Source organism: Camelus dromedarius, chromosome 14, assembly GCF_036321535.1.
Source record: "Camelus dromedarius isolate mCamDro1 chromosome 14, mCamDro1.pat, whole genome shotgun sequence".
In the NCBI taxonomy this organism is placed as follows: domain Eukaryota; kingdom Metazoa; phylum Chordata; class Mammalia; order Artiodactyla; family Camelidae; genus Camelus; species Camelus dromedarius.
This window is the reverse complement of record NC_087449.1, coordinates 25,487,656-25,512,626: the sequence shown is the minus strand read 5'-3', so window position 1 is coordinate 25,512,626 and position 24,971 is coordinate 25,487,656. Positions and strand designations below refer to the sequence as shown.

General features: G+C 35.1%; 1 protein-coding gene across 4 annotated transcripts in view; it reads left to right on the top strand.

The window, feature by feature from the left end:
• Nucleotides 1-24,971, top strand: part of PATJ (PATJ crumbs cell polarity complex component) — a 291,022-nt gene that overhangs the window by 6,935 nt on the left and 259,116 nt on the right. For all 4 annotated transcript variants that reach the window (XM_064493517.1, XM_031465257.2, XM_064493518.1 and 1 more), the window contains exons 2-8: nt 3,851-3,907; nt 4,010-4,176; nt 6,357-6,551; nt 7,893-8,032; nt 12,296-12,491; nt 14,476-14,604; nt 23,661-23,879. In XM_064493517.1, the coding sequence (XP_064349587.1) occupies nt 3,886-3,907; nt 4,010-4,176; nt 6,357-6,551; nt 7,893-8,032; nt 12,296-12,491; nt 14,476-14,604; nt 23,661-23,879 (1,068 nt within the window). In that variant the 5' untranslated portion in view covers nt 3,851-3,885. The remainder of the gene's footprint in view (nt 1-3,850; nt 3,908-4,009; nt 4,177-6,356; nt 6,552-7,892; nt 8,033-12,295; nt 12,492-14,475; nt 14,605-23,660; nt 23,880-24,971) is intronic.

Genomic DNA, 24,971 nt, shown 5'->3' with positions numbered 1-24,971 from the left:
ATATGGAGATATAGTAATAAATGTTTATAATTATACAAAAAATAAGATGAGCAGTCAACATATTTTTACTGACGGGAATGAGTGTTTAAAAAAGTTTGAAGACCACTAATCTATCCCATTACCAGAATCATCTTTTTAAATAGAAATCTGGACTCAATACTTCCCTACTTAAAAGCTTTTGATTACTTCCTGCTGCTTACAGGATAAAGACCAGTCTACTTAGCATTGTTTACAAGGACCCTCTCAAAATAGTCTGTCTAAACCAGTGCTTCTCAAACTATCAGTGGTGAAAATTTAGAGTACCCTGCCCCCTGCCATCTTTCAAGGACTGATATTTTTGTAAAATAAATTATTAGAAAAATGAAGTGTTAGAAAAATGAAATTACAATACAGTGTGAATCAAATTTTTATTCCTAAATTTAATAGATATACATGACTGTCTAGTCCATGATTTCTAAATGCTTATTCCTAATTTTGATATTTATCTCTTTCTGGGTCAAGCATCAACTCACAGTACACACTTGTGGTAACCCTGGTCTAAACTACTTTTCCTTTCTGCTACTTTTAGAGACCTTATAGTAGTTCATTTAGAGCTAGTTACTAGTCTCAGCGTCATGCACTTTTCCGCCTGTATGTGGTTGTTCTCAAATTGTGATCTCTGGGCTAGCTGCACCAGGATCACATGGGAACTTTATTAGAGATGCAAGTTCTCTGTGATGGCTTCTGACCCACAGAATCAGAAACCCTGGGAGTGGGCCCCAGAGTTTGCTTTTCAACAAGCCCTCAAGGTGATTCCGATGCATGCTCAAATTTAAGAACCACTAACCTAGGGCAGCCTTATATGTCATTCAAACTGGAGCACTTCTGAGCGTGAAATGGAGCACTATTAATAATGATGCTGGGTAATCTGAGGCTATTTTAGGCAAACGAGGACGAATGATCACTCTGCTTTTCATGCTATTTTTGTGTGTGTGTGTGTGTGAGAGAGGTGTCTAGGGTGTTCTCATTCCAGCTTTCCCAAACTTCCGCAGAAGGGGGAGTCACTCTCTTTTTATAATTTCTCTTTAGTACATGGTACACACCTCTGCTATGGTATGTATATGCCTTACAATGTAATTATCCTATAGTGTTATCATTATCTTGCTGCGTATCTGTCTTGCTCCAAGATTAGGCCATCTTCACCATTATTTTTTTGTCCCTCTTACTTTTCAAGTTATAAAAATAATACGTCCTTTTCAAATCTGTAAAGTAAAATAATACGTGCTAAAATCTGTAAAGTAAAAGTCTAATTTTTTTCTCCCCATCTACACTTCTACTTCCTGGAAGTTATCTCTATTACTCAGTTGATTATTTTTCTAAGTCTAGAAACTTATGCACACACAAGTATGTATATTTTTCCTTAACAAAATGTGCATATCCTGAAACTTACTGTTTTCCCTATTTAGTTGGGTACATTAGATAGTGTTCCTGTGCTAACACGAAGATTTGAATTGCCAAAGCATCCTCCCATGAATGAGACGTCTTACCCAGCACCAAACCTTACTCATGATTCTGAGGTTACAGGCAGGAGGCTCACACAGGAGCTAGGCACAAATATTCATTGCTGGTGGGCACAGCTTCCAAAGAATGTCATTTTCTCATCATATTAGGACATATTATCAACATGCTTAAAATACCTACTTCCTATAAATTTACATTAAGTCATTTATAAATATATTTCTAACAGACATTTACTGCAATTTATAATGTGCTTACAGAAGTAAAATTCAACCTTGGGACACATCTTTTGTTTTGGGTTCCCAGACAAATTCTGAACAATATACACAGAAACAGTTTCTCAAAGAAAGCTCTTTCTGTTGGGGGGATCCAGTGGTTTATACTACATTAGTTACTCAAATAGAAAATGTCTGTGATTATCTCCCATCTTCCAGCCAGCCATGCCGCATAAATCCATACGTTCTCAGATTATTTACAAAAGCAATTAAGACATCAGGCATTTCCTGACCTTTTAAAATGAGGGACTCTGCTATCTATTAAAAACCTTCAGCTTGTTTGCAGGGAGGTCTGGTATCAAGCTGGGAATCCCTAGCTGAAAGACTGAGCCACAGGCTTGCTGTTAACCATTTCCTTCCCATTCCTGTTTCAGTACATTCCGGCCGACTTTAATATTTTAATGACTGATTGCTTTTGATTGTTTGATTGTTATTAAAAACTGCAGTATATATCTTGTACACACATCTGTGTGTCCTTTTGCAAGTACTTCTTTAGGAGAGACATTTAGAAGTAGATATTTGGGGTAGAAGAGGATATAAATTTGATATATTGATAGATATTTCTAAATTGCTCTCCTAAAAGATGGTGCATATTTACATTTCCACCTGTTCTTCCATGACATCTAGAGTATAGGCTGCTATTTGGATATTCGTTTTAAGGGTTGCACAGTTGAGATGCTGAGCACATTAGAAGTGTTTCTGTGATACTCCATTTAGCAGTTCTTTTGGTAGTTCTCATGGAATCCAGTGAATATTTGGGTGGAATACGTGGACCCTGTATCAATAGCAAAGGCATCCCTTACTGGTTTTTAATACGCTTTCTCTCTTAGTGACCTTGAATTACAAGATAAAGATTGCATTCAGCAGCTGTATCTAGGAATGATGTAAGAACATTTTGACTGCATAGTACTCATGTTTCTTTAATGGTTCATTACAACAGTGCACCAATAGTGGAAATGACCACTGTGAAAATGCCATTTTGATCATAGCAAGGAGTTTGCTAGCTTTCTGAGTTTTGATAACATTACATTGTAGGCTAGTTTGAGCAAATCATTGGAATTAAAAACATTATCCATGGAAAATACCATACTGGGTGGTTACTTCTTGGAGACTCTCAGATGACCAGTCTGGGATTATTTGTAGAGCTTGAGTTTTTTCCCCCTAATCTCTCTACTATCTTCTTGATTACTTAATTTGGATGTTCTTTTCCAGCCTAGGATCCTTTTTTAAAAAAATTAACTTCTGGTTGATTTATTATTAATAAGTTATTAAAGTATAACTTATGTACAATAAAATGTAACAAAAATAGATCAATGAATTTTGACACACATCTGTGTAAACAGTACTCCATTCAAAACGCAGAACATTTCTATCACTCTAAAAAGCTCCCTCAAATATCTACCCAGTCAACTCCTTTCCACTTGCCTATGTAAACTAATCTATAATTATAGATTCAACTTCATATGAATGGAATCATACAATCTATATCCCTGTCTGTCTGTTTTCTTCCCCTTAACATACTATTTTTGAGATTCACCCATGTTATGTGTATCAGTAATTTTTTCTTTTTTATTTCTGAGTACTTTTATCTTTTATATCATAATTGATTTATCCATCTGTTATTAGACATTTGGGTTTTTCTAGTTTGGGGCTTTTATGAATAAAAATTCTTAGAACATTCAACTACAAGTCTTTTTGTGGGCATATATTTTCACTTCTCTTGGGTAAGTATTTAGGAGTGGAAGTGCTGAGTCATACAGTAAGAGTAGTTTTAAGAAACTGCCAAACTATTCTCCAAAGTGTTTGTGCCATTTTACGTTTCTAGTAGTGAGGTATCGGAGTTCCAGTTGCTTCATATCTTTGTCAACACTTCATGTTGTCTATTGTTTTGCTTTCTGGTTTCAGCCATCTTAGTGGCTGTGTAGTGGCACCTCATTGTGGTTTTAAGTTGAATTTCCTGAGTGAAGACTTTTGATGGAGAATGTTCTTGAGGTTTTCTTTAATTTTTCTGTAGGATTATAGACTTGTATACACCAATGGTAAATTTTTTTTTTTGTATTTGAAATTTTTTTTTTTAGGTTTCTTTAAAAGTGACTGAAGATAATAATTCAAAATGCCTGAAAATCCTGCTACAGGTATACTAGCTATATACTTCCATCATTAAGTTAATTAATGAATCAAAAATGGAATATAAGATGGGATTTAACTTGTACTCTGATTATCCTTCTTCAAACAAGATAAACTGCAGGTCCTGCAAGTTCTCGATCGCTTGAAAATGAAATTGCAGGAGAAGGGTGATACTTCACAGAATGAGAAGCTGTCTATGTTTTATGAGACACTAAAGAGCCCTCTCTTCAACCAAATACTTACACTTCAGCAGTCCATCAAGCAGCTGAAGGGGCAAGTAAGTTACCAGTCCGGGTTTTACGTTTTGATATATTCAAACCAGCAAAGAAAGATAGGACGAGATAGATACAAACTACTCTTAATTCAGCAAAGAGACTGTACTGGGACTTGTGACCTGTGAGTAGCATTGGCATGGGTAGTTTAAACATGTAGGTAATAAATTTTGTGTTTGGCTTCAGAATATGATTTTTGTACTTATTTATGGAAAGGTCAAATGCTTTGAGAATTCTCTACATTTCTTCAAAATTATGAAACAGTAGCATAAATATATTTTCTTCATGAAGTCTTTTCTAGCATGAAATGATTATGCCCTTGTAGGATGTTACATATTTATACCTCTGAATAATTATCAAATATTTATCAAATAATTATCACCTAAATATCAAGTGTCATGGATATTGTGGAAGCAGTATGTCTGGTGTTTTATTATTTGTGTTTTCTCCACTACATTTAGCATAGTACCTGAACTCTTGCAGGCTCTAAGCACATGGTTGTTGAATTATAAGACACATAGCACCTCTGCTTGGAGTGATATAAATGAATAGTTTTAGATCTTGGTTGCTGTGTCTTGGGGTCAGAGATGGCAAATTGATTTTAAATCATCTATTCTAAAAGCTGAGCTTGAATGAGCTATCCTAAGATTAAATTTGGGCAGAATTTTAAATGTGATTAAAGATAATGTAGCAAGAGTTGTGAAGTGAAAATTAGCAAAATTTGGGAAAAAATGTTTTTTGCTGACAAACCAAAATGCCTATCCATAAATATTTAGCAAGTGATTTGTATAACTAATTAAGGATTAAACTCTGCACATATGTCTTTCTGTGAATTTCTTTCTGTAGATCAGAATTTATACCATAATTTTAGCATTCCCCATATTGAAACTAAGGTTTCTGTATTCCCTGATCATGGAATGAGTATGTCACAACAGTGAATGTTATTGGTAGCAACAGAAATTGGAAAAGATTGCTACAAATCTATCACTTGTACTGGACTAAGAGTGGACTTGACCAACCACTTAATCATTATTAACAATCTTTTATATTTATATAGTTTGCAGTTGTTATATAAATAATCATATGTTATCTATTCAATTATAAAATCCCTGTGATTTTTTTTCCTATCAGCGTTTTTATAGCGTTTCTATGGGTGTTGATTTTTTCTATGATGTCCTATTGACATTTTTTTTTTGGGGGGGGGGGAGTATGGGGAGGTAATTAGGTTTATTTATTTTATTCTTGGAGGAGGTACTGGGGATTGAACCCAGGATCTCATGCATGCCAAGCATGTATTCTGCCACTTGAGCTATACCCTCTTCTATTGACATTTGTTCTTGATGTTACCTTTATTCTATTGTGTTGGCACTTGTATCAGTGAATGATTTTTTTTATTTGTTTGTTTTTTGGTGGGGGGGATGTAACAGGCATTTATTTATTTATAATGAAGATACTAAGGATTGAACCTATGACCTCATGCATGCTAAGCATGCATTCTACCACTGAGCTAGGCCTTCCCCGCTAGCCAATGATATTTTGAAAATTAACCTCTATTTTCCTGTTCCCATAATTACAGGATTTTCCCTCAGTTTTTACTAATGCTTAAATGGCTCTGCAACTCATTTGCTATTAATCTCGGGCAAGTTGCTTAATCCCTATGTGCCTCAGTTTTCATGTTCACAAAAAGAAATAAGAATATTTTCTAGAGCTATTGTAAGAATTAAATGAGATAATATGGAAGAGTTTTGGTATAGTACTTTGCTTATAGCAAGCACTTAATAAATACTGAGTTTTTAAATTATATACTACCTGCAGCTCTATTGTGGCTCCCCACATGGAAATGTATGGATAAATGCAAAAGGAAATGTATGGTTAAATGCATGTATATATGACTGGATGTGTCTGTATGTGAAGCATAATGAGCTGTTGAACATGCTATTAACATGAGGTAATGGTAGAAGGCAGGAAATGAAAACAAATTTTAGGCTGTTAAACATTTTGAGTAATACTAAATAAAAAAGTATAGCGTTATAAACACAGATCCATGTATCTGTATCTTATTTCTTGCATGTGTATATATTTAACACAATTATACATGCGATGGGCAAAATATAGTATTTAATGAATAGAAATTTTTTTATCTATAGGTTTCTGTTAATAATTCTCTTGTTTTTTGCTCCAACAGCTCAGCCACATACCCTCAGATTGTTCAGCCAACTTCGACTTTTCTAGGAAAGGTTTATTGGTATTCACGGATGGTGCCATTACTAATGGAAATGCCCACCGGTCCTCTAATAACTTAACTGTATCTGGGCTGTTTCCTTGGACTCCAAAGTCAGGAAATGAAGATTTTAACTCAATCATGCAACAGATGGCCCAGGTAAAGTTATATCTTGTCATGGGAATACTAAGTTTTATTTTTCTTGTTACAAGTTAAAAAAGAAGCATATGCTCACTCTTTTTGCCTTTAAAATGTGTTACTCTGTGTTTTGTTTGTGTTTTTATATTGTTAGGAGGAATTGATACTATTTTCAAACCTGTGTGTTAGTAATTTATTCTTAAATTACGTAAGGAAAATACCCATGAGTGTGGTGAGGAGAGTTTTTAGGACAATGACTCTAATCTGGTACATCTGTACACTTGTTAAGAAAAAAATTCTAATGATTTTGCTCATAGGAAGAAAATTAATATGTCTACCAGAAGTGATGTAACTCCTTTGAAACTTTTTAATTTTGTATCAAGATAGACTTAATGGGCATTTTAACTAATATAATATGGAAAATCTAGAGAAACATTTGAAAGAGTAACCTAGTTTTATCCTTAATACCTATTAAAAATTAAATAATAGATGATTGCATTTTTGGATGTGTTTGTCCACCTTGCCTTTCAACAAGTATCCTAAAAAGTGAAACTTGAGTTTGAAAATTAAAAAGAACCTGTTTAAGATGTGATAGTTAAATAATGTTCTATACCTAATTCCTTTTTTGATCTTATTGCTCTATCCCCTTAATTTGATTAATAGTTATTTTTATGCGATGCTTTTATTAGTTGATTGCTTTTATGAAATTCTCATGTATTAAATACAGTTATTAACCAAAGCAATAAAATACTTGTTTGTCACAAGTAGATCCATTTAAATGGTGGCTTTTCCGTAATTGTTTGAATTAACCTAATAAAATGGAATATAAATTCAGCACAATGGAATTAAAGACAAATTAATCACTATAGAATTAAAAACAGTCCTACAAAATGCAGCTGGTTCTGACTTACGGCTCAACACTAGCATTTTTTTTTTTTTTAACAAGTCTAATTTGCTTTCCTCATTTAAAAATACGTTTTTCTTTTAGAGAACTTAAAGAAATTCAGTGTAAAAAGTACCGTAGAATTTACTGTGGGAAAAGACATTTTTCTCAGGAATTTTCATCCAGCTTGGGATTCATCTCATGCTGTGAATGAAGTGTGAAAATACCTCTCTAATTCCCTGAGGCTGCAGAACACGGCACGTGCCCTCTTATGTTCTACTGAAAATGATCAAGTGAGAGAATTTCCAGGAATAATTTACCACTGAAATGCTGAGTTTATTTGGTTTTACAGAAATGACTTAGGAGAAGCTATTTTGGGGGCTGTTCACAAAGTAGAAATTACAGTTCTTCAGAAAGGATATGTTGGTTAAATGCCTACTTCATAGACTTTTTTTTTTTTTTTAATTTCCCTTCATTAGGGCCGGCAAATTGAATATATAGACATAGAACGGCCCTCAACTGGAGGCCTTGGATTCAGCGTGGTGGCCCTTAGAGGTCAAAATCTGGGAGAAGTCGATATCTTCGTGAAGGAAGTGCAGCCAGGGAGTATTGCTGGCAGGTGAGGAAGATGTTCATTTTGTGTTTTGCTAATTCTTTTCTGACAATTCTGAAAACATTATTATAAAGGGACTGAGAAACCAGTAATACAAAAAGGACAGTGCAGCTAATACTTTCCCCCTTCCTGTGTGCTTTTCAGGCCTTTTGCAGGTGTTCTCACATACACTCGTGGCAGCACTCTAGCTAGTGGTATCATTACTCCATTTTATAGATGAGAAGGCTGAGTCTCAGAGAGGGTCCGTGGGTTACCTATAGTCACAGAGCTGTTAATGCTGGAACCATGATGTGATTCCAAGACTGTCTGACAGCAAAGCTGGTGCTGTTTCTACTCCACCACACTCTCTCACAGTTGAACATGATATTTTATCTATGGTCTGATCCATAAGATGGGCATATTGAAATTCACATTCTGCATACTATGTTGTTTATTAAACTTGAGACTATGGCGGCTTTTTTGGTGGTCATATCACACTAGTCAATATTTCACTTATTGTCAATAAAAAGCCCTCTCTAGTCTATGTGATTTCCCTCTCTGTTACGCTTGTGCTTGGGTTTTATTTTTTTAAGATTTGTGTGCAAGACGTATTTTGTCTTTTTTTGTCTTTTTGATTACAGGTCTTTAGTTTATTACCCCTTTAACAAAGCACACTATTCATTATATTACTACTGCCTGTTAGAAAAATAGCAACAGTAGCATAACTAGTATTAAAAAAAAAAAACAACTCAATCAATAATATAGTTTTGAATTCACATTCTATTCATTGGGGATCAGTTCTAGTCTCCCCAGCTGAAAATTCTGAAATAATGAATTTCTATGACTTTATTCTGCCATCTAATGTAGCATTTCCTCATGTATGTTCAGAGGAGCCATAGCAGTGGTCGGCTGTATTTGAGAAACTATCCTCATGTTCTTGGAGATTAGGTGTATTCTGGCAAACTTAGACAATCCAGGGTAAAGCTGGACTTAGGGTCACTTGACATTACCTTCCTTAATGCTATGAAGTCCCATGGCAAATGCTTCCTTAATGCTATGAAGTCCCTTAACACTGATTGGCTTAACTTCTCTTTTTAACTTTTTAAACTTAAAACTCATTATTGGGATATAATTCACGTAAGCGTCACTATTTTAAAATGTACAATTCAGTAGTTTTTAGTGTATTTTAAATGTTGTCAACCTTTTTTTGGTGAATCCTTATGTCTCAGTTATCTGGACTAATAAGTGTGTAATTATAAATTGGGGTGAACACTTCCAAAAAGAAGAGTTTGATATTTGAGTGTGTAAAGACCCTTGACCAATGCTGAGGAGTCAGGTCTCTACCTAGGGGCAGTGATGCTTGGAGGGAAATTTGAGAGGAGACAGTGGGGTCTGCAGAGAGCAGAAGGTGTCAGGGAAAGGAATAGAAAGACCTTTCACCAGTAGCCCTATGGTGAGATGGAGCACACTCATATCCTTGGAGTGTGTCTGATATTTGTCTGGTGTGGTAGCTAGTGCAAGATAGTGCAAGAAGGGGCTGGAGAGAGGTAGGGACCAGCCATGCAGGACCTTCTAGATCATGGTCTTCATCATCAGTTCTTTCTTCTGAGGACTTTCCACGTAGAACTGTTATTTTAGGAGCTTGCCTAAGTCCTGGTAGCTCTCAAAGTCTTGGAAATCCATTATTTCTGAATGTTGCAATGGAGAGACAAGAACTAGTCTCCCCTTGAATGGGAAGTGTGAATTTAATCATATATTTGGTATGAGAGAGTTAAATTATAAATAATAGTAGCAGTAAAATGAATTCAATTCAACTTTGGAATGTATTATAATCATGTTCTCCAGGAGACTTCTCTGCAGCTTGTTTATTTTGGGTTGAGCATATATCCTGTAGGCAGATACTAACTGGAAAGCAATGAGGTGTCTTGGAAGTCTATAGGGTAGAGGGAAAGGTAGGTTAAAATAGGTTGATTTCCAGAAAATAGAAAATTTGAGTGTGAGTAAATTAAGGATTAACTTATGCAAAATGAGTTATTTTAGGATCTAAAAGGTTCCAGAGTAACTCATTCATTTGGGATTAAGAAATTTCCCTTAATGAACAAGCTGTGAATAGGACTTGAGGTGAAGAAGTTAGAGAAAGGAGGACCACTGGAGATGGGAAAATGGAAGTGATTCCTGCATATTGTCCTACAGTGGTCATATTTAAAAATAAATGTTTCTTTAGGACTAGGGAAAAGTTCACAAGCAACACTCTCAATTTTAAAAATATATATCTCAAAATTAGGAAAAACATTATGAAAGTAATACATGCCTATAAAAGAAAACTATAAAATACAGAAATATAATAACCGCCCCCACAAAAAGAAAGTCTCTTGGACTTTGCCCACCCTGAGACAACTAGAAAATACATTAGAATGTTTTCTTTTTAGAAAGACAAGGTCTTACAGTATAAATAATTTTATTCTTTAATATAACATAAATCTTTCCTAATATTAATAAAAGGATGTATAAGCAACATTTTTAATTCTACATGCTCTATTGTGAGAGCCACCAACAATTTTGGCATCAAAAATTGAAATATCCAACTTGTTGGTTCTAAAGAGGAATCTAAACGTATGAGTCCTTGTCCTCAGAAAACTTAAAATCTAATAGGGAAGGATTTAGCTAGCTCTGCCTACAGCTTCTTGGTAATAAATGAATGTTCAGTGAGTGATAAACAAGTGGTTCAGAGCACCAAGATAATGAGGTAAGTGATGAGGAGAGAGAAACACTCAGTTATAACGTGGCTGAATTTGGCTGTGCAGAGTGGAAGGGTGTTACAGATGGAGAAAACCATTTACACAAAAGCAGGAAATGCCAGACATGTTTGAGAGGGAAAGAGTAAATCAGAATAGTCAGAAAAGGGGTTATGTAGGGAGGAATCCAAGTGGGAAGAGTACTTTGGGACCAAATCTAGAGGCCTTTGAATACCAACCAAGCTTACATTATGTCCCGGAGGTCAGAAGTTAACAAATTCTGGTCCATGATGAAGTGTTGTTGAATCTGCTGTGACCTGAGAAAAAAGAAGGGCAATATAATGGAATTTTCATAATTCTAAATTTATGAATTAGACTTCTCTGTTCTGAGATAAATCCCTTCTCAGGGAGATTTTTTATTTTGAAGGTTAAAGATGTTCTTTTGTAAAACTACGAGGACAGGAGTTTGTTTTCTTTCTTTTGACTCTTTCCTTATTGGTCAGTAACCATAGATAATGAAGTATTTTTGAGTTGGGAATACAAGCATGAAAGAGAGCCTAGAAAAATAAACCTTGAGGAATTTTGCAAGTTAGGTTTTAGGTACTAGATAAGGATGGTTGTTACTGGGAATAGAAAGGAGGAGATGGGTGGATGTAAGAGAGATAAAGAGGGCTAAGAAAGAATGGTGATAATGGAGAAACAGGAAGAGGAGGAGGGGTGTTTAGGAGATAATACAGTCAAACACAGTAAATCAGAGTAAATCCTACTCTTAGTATGCACTTAAATTATGGTTTAGAGTCAGACTACTTAGATAAGATGCTAAACTTGTCCAGGCTTTAATTTCTTGCATTTAACTAAGTACTTTAAAAGGTGATTGTGAGGGATAAAAAGGAGATAATTCCTTTAAAGCATTTAGCCTAGTACCTGACTCATCTCAGTAAATATTAACTATAATAGTGCTTTTTTTCCTTAAGATTTTGCTAATTAAAAAAAAAAAGTCCCTCCTTCCTTGGTTAACAGTTGGGAGATTGGTGATTGGGATAGAGTGAAGGGCTCAGATATAGATTTGGAAATAATCTCTATTGATTTTTTCAAGGAGAGTTTGTCCTCTATTGACAAATGTTGGAGAAACGAAGGACAATGGAGACGGGGTGAATCTGCTAGAGAAGAGGCTGTGGGTGAACATAGACCCCTGTGCGGTGTGTGTTGAAGTCAGATTGGAAGGGCTTCAGGAGCACAGGGCTGGTGCAGCAATGCAGGCAGTGTCCATACTTGTAAAACCTTAGCAATGGGGCCCTATAAGTTGTTTTTGCTTATTTTTCTAGCCAATGGCTTTTAAAGTGTGTGTGTGTGTGTATGCACTACTTAATTGATTAATTAGCTAATAAGTGCTTTGGTAGAAAGCACTCTGAAGACCTCTGTTATATAATTAAATAATTATTTGACTGAATGTTCTAAGTGAAGTAGTACCATAAGAAATAAACTACTTAACTTGAATAATAGATTTTAAAAAATCAGGCTATTATATCACTTAAAATTTTCTTATTTCATCAAGGGATCAAAGGTTAAAGGAAAATGACCAAATATTGGCTATTAATCACACGCCTCTGGATCAGAACATTTCCCATCAGCAAGCCATTGCATTATTACAACAAACCACTGGATCTTTGCGTCTGGTTGTGGCCAGGGAACCAGTCCACACAAAGAGCAGTGCTCCTGCCAGCCTAACTGATGCAACTCTGCCTGAAACAGTGAGTTGCAAATTTGGAAAAATACTTAGTTTTGAATTATGCCATTGATTTTAAGAAGTGTAAAGACATTTAGAAGGTGTCATTTTACTTGTCATAGTTCAAAAAAGATGATTATATCACCAAATGCAGCATTAGCATATTAAACAAGGTATTTCATGGAAGGTTTTTGTTTTGTGTTTTCGATGTCCTATGGTTCTCCTTATTTAAGGTTATTTAATATACAGGGCAGACTTGTAGTATTGGGTATAATTTGTTTGATGATGGAAAGAGTTCCTTGGTGATGTAGCCACTTAATTAAGCTGAGAATTTTTATTTGAGATTTGCTGTTGAGTATCTTAAGTAAAAATTTATTATTTCAAAAACATTTTTATAAATTATATTGGGTGTTGATGACTAAATTATTGATAGCACATAATTATAGAATTTTTTTTTCATGTCAAGATGTGTACTGAACAATTAAAAAAATAAAGGTTTGTATTTCCTTTGGGAATCTTTAAACTTGCTTTATAACATTTTACAGATTTTGGCCTGCATCTTCAGAACTCAAGCTAATAAATCTTATTTTCTTATAACACTAAGTGCTAGCTGATTTATTTCATTTTCATTCATTGGGACAAAAGAAAAAATGGACTGTCTGGGTACAGTACAAGGTCACAACACAAATTAATGTATAGACATTTTCCCTGTTGTAATCAGTAATATTTATACAGCACAATTTACATAATAAATAGAAGCAAGCAAAGTGGGAAGTCACTTAGCACAGTGGTTAAGAACAAGGGCTCTGGAGCCAGGCGAAGGTGGGTTCACATCCAGCTCTTCCACTTCGCAGCTGAGCCTCACTGGGCATGTGCCTGGACTTCTCCATACCTTCGTTTCCTCATCTGTTGCTTGGAACTAAGAGCAGTGTCTACTTCACAGAGGTTGTGAGGATTAAATGAGAATGCATGTGGAGAGCTAAGCACAGTGCCATAAGCACTCCACGAATATTCACTACTATCCCTAGTTCAGGCATATTTTGGCAAACATTGTTGCTTCCCAGATACTAGATGTTGTTCCAGATGTGACTTTATTAAATATTCCCAATATTCCTGGTTATTTTAACATTGCGTAGTAACTTTCCCACTTAGTATAACAGAAAAACTAAGTAATATGTATGCTCTAATATCCTGTGGGAAGAAACTTGCTCTGTAGTTGCGTTATGTGAACTTAACGCACATGTCTGATGGAAGTCTGCTACATAGAGGAAAAATGCTTTTGTCTCTTAGTCCGATTTGTATAACCCTATTGCTCATATCTCCACTGGGGCTTCCCTTTCCTCTCCTTCATAAGAGTTCCCTAAATTAGTCTTGTCACTTTGTGTCCTCCTCACCGTATCATACTTCACATTGCTGCCAGATTAGTCTTTCTAAACCACTGCTTTGTTCCTGTCATTCCTTCTTCTAAAAACTTCCATTTTCCCCACTTATCTGAGCCTAGCTTTGCTCTTAAATTTCCCTTTTGCTTGAGTGTCTTTTTTTTTCTGTAGAGCAATTAAACTGCTACCTTTTCCTTGAAGCTATTCATAATTTTTCATTGGATTTGATCTCTTTTCTCTGCCCCCTCCCCATCTTTATAATACTTTGTGATTCTCTTTCAATTCAGATAAACACGTACGTATTGGTTCCTACTATGTGCTGGGCACTATGCTAGGTATCAGGCATGGACTGAGGAATGAAACGACATGTTTCTGTCCTCTTCAAGCTACAGTGTCTTATGAGCCAGTATTCTGTCTTATATTTTAATTGTTTATGTTTTAGTTTATCTCTCTATTGGATTATAAAATCCTTAAAGGCAGGGACCGTATGTATCTCTGAGCCTTTAGAAAGTTGACTTGATTAATTGTACAAATGTTAAATTTGTATCTGTTACTTTAGTAATTACTGTATTGGGAAGCAGAGAATCTATGTATTTTACTAACACTTTGGTTCTTGCTATTAATTTGTAGGTTCATTGGGGCCGTATTGAAGATGTTGAGCTCATTAATGATGGCTCTGGATTAGGTTTTGGAATAGTTGGAGGAAAATCAAGTGGTGTAGTTGTGAGGACTATAGTTCCTGGAGGATTAGCAGATCGAGTAAGTTAACCTTTGATTTCATTTTGGTTGTATGCAATTTAAATTATATGGCTTGAAATGTAATTTTATATTATGGGTTACTAGGATATATGATTATATAACCAAAATTTAAGTATAGCTAAGAATGTTTTTTTTTTTCTCAATAAGTATTAATATACACTCACTCTGCTTTATTTTAAAAAGCTCGTAAATCAACATTTTTGGGGTATTTTTTTGGCCTGTGATTGACAGTCTCCTGGATTCAATCAGAGGACAGTATTTTTTTATTGAAAAGAATCATTCATGAGTATTGCATTCTGAATATATTTTGTTTTCTCCCACTGTATCTTTCAAGGGCCTAAATGTTAAAATCAGATGGTACAGTGATTACAAACTTTTATTCCAATATTGCATGTGGTAAATTTCATTATAATTACAATTTTCTGGTATTATAAATAAAATACTACCCTTCATTATTTAGCAGTGTTTAAACTGAAAGTGGGCCGTTTTAAAACTTACCAACTGTTTGACTTAATTTTACATTGAAGAAAATGTTAAATGCTACATTTAGCTTTTAGAGAGTGGTTTAGAAATTTGGTTATGAAGCTACTTCATAATGAGTTTATACTATATAAACTGTCCATGCTAATCAGAAAAGTATGTAAATTTTACTTATTAATGCCCAGTTACATATAAATTTATCCCATCTAATAAACATAAAATAAAAATGAACTTGCTGTGCACATGCAGCTTAGAGGCAAGTTCCTCAGCTCCCCATTTCTAATCAAGATTGCTCCCCCTTATACAAATGGTGGAGCTACTGTCATTCCTATTTTCCTTTCTGCAGCTAAGTATTTATTTAGAGAAATGGCTCTCAGAGTTTTGTCTATGGGCCCCTGAGTGTCCCTGAATCTCTTGCAGGGGGTCTGTAAGATCAAAACAACTTACGTAATAATGCTGAGATGTAAACCCTTTCACCACGTTGACGTTTGCACTGACGACGCACAGGCACTACTAGACTGAAACTGCTGGTCCCTTAGTGTGAAACAGGGCAGGGGCGCCAACTGTAGTAGGAGTCGTCGTGTTCTCCTCTGCCATGTGCTTGCCACAGAAAAGGAAAAAGTGCCAGTTTCACTTAAGAAAGTGCAACAAAACTAATTTGAGTAAAATTTGACCTTTAAGTGCGTGTCTTTCTACTGTTGTGGGATGAAGTGGGGTGTCCCATATAAACACTTCTGCCATATACTGAAGTCTGGTGATTGTCTTGAAGAAAAACATTTATGAGACAAACCAGCCACTTTTTAATATGGAGCAGCATTTAAATTTTTAAAGTTTATTTTATTTTTTTATTTTTTTCCTTTAATTCAAGAATTTTTTTGAGATCTAATTTTTTGGAGATACATTATTTTAGTTTCAGGTGTGCAACATAATGATTTGATATTTCTATATACTGTGAAATGATCACCACAATAAGTCAAGTTAATTTTTTTTTCTTGTGACAAGAATTTTTAAGAGCTACTCTCTTAGCAACTTTCAAGTATACAATACAGTATTGTTAACTATAGTCATCATGCTGTAGTTTATATCTCTATGATTTACTTATTTTATAGTTAAAAATGCATACCTTTTGACCTTCTTCATTTTGCTCCCTCCCTACCTCCTCGCCACCTCTGACAAACTACCAATTTGGAAAAGCATTTTTAGTTTTGAAAGAATATCTGACAGAAAAATTATGATTATTTAGACTTCAGCATTTGGTAGACATTTCCTTGAAAATGAATGAAGTGAGCCTGTTACTTCAAGGGAAACAGCTGAGAGCATTTGTTGCTGATGATAAAACTTGAACTTTCAATCAAAAATTAGAATTTTGGAGAATTTGTGTTTTACCATAAAATTGAAAATTCCCAACATTTACAGCCTTCTCTGATTAGATTATTAGTGATCGTAAGCAGCATGATTTTTTGATATTGAATAATGAAATATGTTATTTTTGGAAGACCTGTATAACTCTATGAATCAATATTTTCTATAGACCAGTGTGAGACATGACAAAATAATAGGTTAAAAATCCATTCAGAATTTAATACTGAGCAATAGATTGTAGTGAAACAGTATCTGAAAGCTTACTGATGTAGTTTCAGATTCCAGATTGCAAACAATCTTTAAGAAACTGCCACTTGTCAAATTTTGGTGACAAGAATCATCAAAGAATGGGCTGAAAGGAAGGACTATTAAAATATTCCTCCATTTTCCAACTATATATTTGACTGAGGCCAGACTTTCTTTATATACTCAACCAAAACAACATATCTCAACACACTAAATGCTGAAGCAGATATGAAAATTCAGCTGTCTTCTTTTAGGCCAGACATTAAAGAAATGTGGGAAAAAAAAATCTCTTTAAAAATACCACTCTTCTCACAATTTTTTTGTTTTAGAAAATATAGCTTTTTAAAATAAAAATATATACATCAATGTATAAAACATATATATTAATATGCTACATGTCTTAAATATTTAAAAAATTTCTTAGTGCTACTTTCCAATTCAGGAGCTATCAACAGATATCAGCAGAGAGAACCACAAAAACAAAAACTCAGATTCTCAATAAATTTTGAGACATAATTGATACATAATAAATTGCACATATGCAGTTTGACATGTTTACTGGCAAGTCTGAAATCTGTGGGGCAGACCAGCAGACTGGAAACTCAGGCAAGAGTTGATATTGCAGTCTGGACTCTGAAATTTTTAGGGCAGATTGGCAGGATTTCTGTTACAGTCTTCGTGCAGAATTTTTTTTTCTCCAGGAAATCTCACTTTTAGCTTCTAAAATCTTCAACTGATTAGATGGAGCCCAGCCACATTACCAGGGGTAACATCCTTAGTCAACTGATTGTAGATGTTCATTACATCTGGAAAATACCTTCACAGTAACTTCTAGACTAGTGTTGGATCAAACAACTGGGTACCATAGCTTAGTGAAGGTGACACACAAAATTTAACCATGAAACCATCTATCACTACAGTCAAGATAATGAACATATCCATCACCCACAAAGATGTCCTGTGCCCCTTGGTAATCCCCATTCCTCCATCTTCAGTTATTTTTAAGAGTGTAAAAGGGTTCTGAGAACAAAAATTTTGAGAATGGTCATTTTATGGGTCTTCAGAATACATCTTTGGCACAAAACAAATAATAACCTTTAAGGGTTTTTTGAAAAGCATTGAAGTCCGAAGAGAGATGAGATATTGTGGAGTATTTTGACATATTTTCCCACCCCTACCCAGCTCCCTTTAGCAATTTTCATAGGCTTATTTGCTAGGGTAGCATTTTTCAAGATGCAAAGTGGAATAGTTGTTATGAAGAACAAAGGGTCAAATAAATTTAGAAAGTACAAACTTAAACAAAATCAAATAGATTTCCTTACTGTAAGAATTTTCTGAGCTATTAATATCCTAATGTGCCTTATGAATTTTCACAAGAAGAATATGATGTGCAGAGTTTCCCAGATTAATCCCTTTGAGGCACTGTTGGTAAAAGCCCAACTCTGATTTTCACTCTTTCCTGGAAGGGACTGTCACTATTTCAGGTCATCGGGAGGAGGTGGGCGTGTGCCCGTCAGAGACATAATGGAGAAGCGAGTGTTTATGCCAGACAGTGTTATCTGCCTAATACACATTACTTTCATGTAATCCTTAAAACAGTATACATTTTATTCCCAAATTATAGATATGGACACTGTTAATAAATTGCCCAAGGCTGTGCAACTAAGAAATGAGAGAGGCAGGATTGAGCCCACATCTGTTTGAAGCCTGTGCTTTACTGCTTAAATCTACTTACCCGAAGTTGATCCCGCTGTTTCCGTTTTCCTGGTGTACACCTGTCCAGGCGTGGTCAAGCCTATCGTCAGGGAATAACCAGCTCTAGGAGCAACAGAGCTATTGATTCTTTCCTGTAGGGAATATAGTGGGATCTAAACACAGGAGTCAGAGCAGTATTCACTTCTCTCTTCCCCTCAGCCCAGCTAATGGCAGATAAAATCTCTTCACCTGACTCTATGCTTTGCTGCTAAATCTTAACAGTTGTTGCTCATGTAGCCTGATCATAGCTTTAAAATTATTAAAGAGAATGTTGCTTTTCATTAAAATATACTCTTATTTCATTTTATTTATTTTTACTGAAGTATAGTCAGTTTACTTGTGTCAATTTCTGGTGTACAGCATAAAGTTTCAGTCATACGTATACATACATACATACATACTCCTTTTCATATTCTTTTTCATTACAGGTTACTACAAGATGTTGAATATAGTTCCCTGTGCTATACAGTAGAAACTTGTTTGTCTATTTTATATGTAGTACTTAGTATCTGCAAATCTTGAACTCCCTATTTATCCCTTCCCACCTCCTTCACCCACTGGCAGACACAAGTTTGTTTTCAGTGTCTGTGAGTCTTGCTGTTTTATAAACTCATTTGTGTCTCTGATTTGGATTCCACATGTAAGTGATGGATGTCTTAGGTCATTAGTTAGATAAGATCAAGATTGAACATAAAGTGATACTTACATTCTGCTAAAGGGGTTAATACTACTTTCTTCAGAAGATAAAATTATCTAATAGAAGTTAGAAAAGGAAGTTAGTATTTCTTATTTAAAAGGGTTTCATAAAGTAGCCCCCTTTATTTCCTTTTGTGACAGGTAAGTCAATATGTATAGTTAAAACACGGAGTAGAGTTGAGGGGTGTGGCAAAGAACACTTGACTGAGATCACTGCACCCGAGGGAGGCATCAGAAGTGGATGCGTTTGAGGACTTGCGGTAAGCAAGGCACTAGGCTAAAGCTTTACATGTAGTATTGAGTTTAGTGCTCACAGCTCTGTGAGAGAGGAAGGTATCTCCACTTGGCTTAAAAGGAATCTGAGATTTCAGTAGGATAAGTAACTGACCTATGGTCCTACAGCTTGATCAAAGTGGAACCAGGATTGGAACGTGTATGTGTCTGACTCCAAAGTCTTTACTTGTCACTCTGCTGTCCACTGCCTCTAATGTTGTAAATGAAATGGAAAAGTATTGATTTATATGAGTTTTTAAGAAATAAGTATTGAGATCTAGCTACAATCAACAATCAGTAAATGTGATCAGAGCTTTAATTCCATGGGTAGAGAAATTATGTGGTATTGTGTAAGGGGAGCTACTATAATCCTTGGATTCTCTCCAAAATTTACAATACCAGAAACATACATCTTTTGAGAATTCTGATCACCTATGGCAAAAATTTCAGAAACTTATAGCAGCCAGAAGGTTTTTTGGGTTTTTTTTGTTTTTGTTTTTGAATTGATATGAGCAGTGTAAAACTTCTTTGTTTTGCAGAAACTCATGTGGTCTGGAGGAATTCTAGGGAAATCAGGTACCTTGAGTTACCCCATTGTCTCCCAAAGGTGACTTTTAGAACACAGCCTATTTAAATATTGTCATTTATTATTGACTTTCTGGTATCAGGCAATTATAATATGAATCATATTAACCATCCAGTAACCTTTAATACTAAATGGAACCAACCAAGGATTGGAAGGTGGGTATAGACTCTGAGGAATTTTCAGTCTCAAATAATCAAGGCCTAGCTCCAGGCCACTGAACGGTTGGTTATTCCCAGTAATTTTGCTTTGAGTGAGTCTACAAACTGGTATTTCCCTTATCCTTAAAAATCAGTTGACAAGGGCTCTGGGAATCTGAGTAGCATAGGATACATGTACTTATATTTAGTACCTTCCTTGAGAGAAAGAGTATTTATTTTATAAAGTCACTACTTTCTGTCAATGACATGTTGCCTTTTGATTAAAGACCAATGATAGAAATGGTCTCGAGTCAAAAGTGTTAAAAATTTCATTTACTGAAGTGTGCAAGTATTTGGTGCCTTTTCTGGTTCTACAGAGAAGCAAATTTCTTAACGTAGCTCAGGCCTGAATTCCTTTAGGTTTTCAAATATTTTTTGAATTAATGTTATCGTCTACTACAGCCTATTAGAGGGCTTAAAATGTCAAGAAATATACATACTATATATATATTTTATTTATTATAAAATATATATATATATATGCCAGTAACTGGTAATTTGAATTTAAGTTTTTTACTTAAAAAAATCTGTATAAATGATGCTGTTAGTGTTTTCACTGTAATAGTGTTACCCTGTTACATCAGCTGTTTTAATTTTTTGCCTTCCATACTATCTTTGCCTGTATGCTTATTTTTTCTCTCTTGAAAATCTATGGATTAATAAACTTTTGTATTTGAATGTTTGATTAGCATGCTATGTCCTAGAATCTTGGCATAGCTGTTTATTGGCCATCATTGATTTATGATTTCTGTTAAAGAACAAAAAGGACTCTGTGCCTTTTAGTTTCCTTCACAGTAGACAGGTTATGAAAGGAGAATGTTGATCAGAAAATAGCAATAAAATGCCATGCTTGGGGCTGCTGGACTTTTAAAAGCTAGCTGTCATTTTAGTGTCTTTCCTATCAACCTGATGATGATTGTTTTTGCACTTATGAATTCCTTAGAACACCTGTTCTTCTGGAAGAAGAAAATGTTTGACTTTCAGTGACAGATGCAAATTATCTACATCATTTTAAATTGAGTTGAAAAAAAAAATAAATTGAGTTGAGCTAAAATAGGAAAAAAAAATAGTGCCTAGGAAGTCACTAAATATGTACTTAGAGTGAAATACCCTTCTTTGGCTAGGCCAAGTATGAAAATACTCGCCGTGTTCTTTATACTGTGATCAAGCCATTATTCTGTTCAAGAATTGTTCGATTCACGGAGGCAGCTTTACCCTTATTTTTCCTCATAAACACTGGCTTTCTCTTAAGTAGTTGCTTGTTTTATTTCAAGTTTGTTGCACTGATTAAAAATAGAGTATCAAATTATCAATGCTTAAAGTGGAAATCCAGCAATTCTTTATTCCCTTTTCCATGATAATTTCCTCTTTGCATCTATTTCTTTTCTCATCTTTCTAAATGTTTCTGAATTGAATTGCATTTCTGTTTTATGGCTCTTCTCTGCTTTCAGTAGCTTCCAATGCCATCTGCAGAGTTCACAACAAAGCACGTAGCTTTCTGCTCATATTTTGATCTAACATCTTCCTTCATTCAGTTTTCTGCAAAATTGGAGAAAAGGAAGGGGAATAGACTTCCGTCTTAAGGCTTTCTTTTCTCCCTTCCTATTTTTCATCTTCATTTTATTTAAACTTTTTGACAATTATAGGCAAGTTCTTGGAGAATAAGAACAATAAATTTACTGTCTGCTAATGTTACTCTGGAGATGTCAAAGTATAAGACAGATGACTAAATAAGAACATGTCTTCAGTGAAACAACTAGAGTTGAGCTTCGGTCTGCCACTTATTAGCTTTGTAATCTTGGTTAAATCAGTCAACCTTTTCGAATCTCAGTTTTCTCATTTTAAAGTTGTCCTTCATTGAAAGAGGTGATGTATGAAAAGTGATTTTTAACTTGTAAAGTGCTCTACTGGTGTAATTTTTCATAACCAGCTATGTTTACATTTTGGAATCTTTAACATATTGTAGTAAATATAAGTAAAGAGAATTCAAACTTTCTGATGAAACAAATTTAGTGAAAATGCAGGTAGATAAGCTATTTCAAAAATTTCACAAATGAAAAAAGTAAAATAAAAAAAACTTCACAAGTGAAGGTAGAATGGAAATAATAAATATTTTGAACTGATATAGTTTTTGATATATTATGTTTTAAATTTTTGTGTATGAAATACACATAAAATATATACAATATCTGTGTACATTTTAAATAACAACTAATAATCACCAATATACATATAACCCAGTTTAAGAAATAAAACATTTAAATTAATACTAATAATAGTAATAATTACCCATGTATATATCACCAGCTTAAGAAATAGAACATTGCATTTCCTTTCTCTAAACTCATCCTGAATCATGACTTTGAACACCTTCTACATGCTAGTGACTCCTAAATCTTAATGTGTAGTCTGGACTTCTCTCCTGAACTCCAGATTTGTGTATCCAGCTGCATATCTGGTATCTCCACTTGCAATGACTAATAGGCATCTCAGACTAGACATCGCTAAAACTGAATTCCTGATTTCTATTCTCCCACATCAGCTCCTCTGTAGCCTTCTTTATCTCAATTAATAGCAACACTATCTTTCCAGTTGCTTAGGATAAAAACTCTTAGTTTTAATTGCTTTTTTCCCCCTCACACCCCATGTAGAAGCTATCAGCAGAGCCTGTTGACAGTTCATTAAAAATACATCTAGAATCTCACTTCTCAACACCCCCACTGCTAGCGTCCAAAGTATTATTCTCTCTTTTTAGGTTATTACATTAGCCTCCCAACTAGTATCTCTGCTTCTGTTGTTTTCTCTCCTATGCTTTATTTTCAGCACAGAGGCTTGAGTGGTCTTATTAAAAATAAGTCAGATAATGTCACCCCTCTGCTCAAAGCCCTCCAGTGATTTCCCTTCCCACTGGCTCAGAGCAGTTGCTCTACACTGCTGACCCCCTGTAAATGCTGTCGTCTTTTCTTTGACTACTACTCTCTTTCTCATTCTCTTCCAACTACCTGATGTCTTGCTGTTGCTCCAGTGTGACACTGAGTTTGCTGCCCCTTAGGGTTTCTAGCTTTATGCTGGAAGCTTCTGATAAGACTTTCTTCCCTTCCTGATGCCTAGGTCCTTTGGGTCTCTTCCGTATATATTTGGCCATTAACACCTGGCTCTAGCCATTAGGTGTGAAGTGATACCCTCAAGCAAATGCCCATTTTAGAACTCTGGTTACTTTTCTCTTTTTGAACTCTTCCCTTGTGCCCCCTCCCCCATATCTTTTTTTGTTTTACAAGGACTTCTGTATCTTTGTTGCCAATTCAGCCATTCATTGAAAATATTACATTTTATTCAGCATTTTTAGATGGCTTTTTTGTCAGCCATTTTGCCACAACTGAAAGTCTGGTGAGCGGTTATTAACTAACCAAGTTAGATCAGTGATTTCTTGGAAATAATTTTGTTTCTTTCTTGGGTTAAAGGATGGAAGACTCCAGACAGGAGACCACATCTTGAAGATTGGTGGCACAAATGTGCAGGGAATGACCAGTGAGCAAGTTGCACAAGTGCTAAGAAACTGTGGGAATTCTGTCAGGATGCTTGTTGCAAGAGACCCGATTGGTGAAATTTCTGTAGCCCCCCCTGCTCCTGCAGCCTTACCTGTTGCCCTGCCTGCTGTAGACAACAGGAGCCCTGGTTTTGTGAGTATGCAAATTATTCTTTCATCTTAAATAAATACTGCGTGTGATATACTGCAAGATTAGAAATACTTTCCACTCCGAGTGCCAGATGGCTTGAGTAGTGTGTCAGCGCTCAACAGTGAAGCAGAGGAGAGCCCGATTTGGAGACACTAGAGAAGTCTGATTTTCTTTTTAGCTGTTTCTCAGGATTAAGTCATTCAACCTTCCTGAGCCTCAGCTACTCTTCTGTAAATTGAAGAATAACAATACTTGCATTGCTATTTCATTAGATTGGTGAGGAGACATCCAGATGGTGGAAAGGAAACTGTAAATACTGGTCAGTGTATGAGAGTTATCACTGATGAGAGCAGATTGGTCAAAGGGAATAGACATTAATAGTAATATTTATTATGATTATTAATAGTCATTATAGTTATATAATAATTATCTTTATTAATCATTGTCAAGCACCTGGGATTGTCCAGGTCATCTGAATTCTGCACAAGAATTCTGCAAGATAGGTCTTATCATCTATTTAATAGATGAGGAAACAGAAGTCCAATTAACTTTTTTCTTTACTGTTTTTATTGAAGTTTAAGTGATTTACAATGTTGTGTTCATTTCTGGTGTATAGCAAAGTGATTCAGTCCTACTTGTATGTATGTAAGTAAATTGCAAAGCTGGAATTTGAATTCAAATCTTTCTGGTCCATTCTGAGCTCTTTTTCTTTCTTCTAGTCTTACTGAGATATAATTGACAGACAGCACTATATAAGGTGTACAGCATAGTGATTTAATTTACATGCATTAGGAAGTGATTATCACAAGTTTAGTGAACATCCGTCATCTCATATAGATACAAAATTAAAGAGATAGAAACAAATTTTTTTCTTGTAATGAAAACTCTTAGGAATTACTCGGTTAACAGCTTTCGTATATAACATACATTGATTACATTTATCATGTTGTACATTACATTCCTAGTCCTTATTTATCTTATAACTGGAAGTTTGTACCTTTTGACTGCCTTCATCCAGTCCCTCCCCCTCCCTCACCCCACTCCAAGCTCCTTCCAAGCATCTCACAGGCTCTGAATCAAGACATAACATGGCAA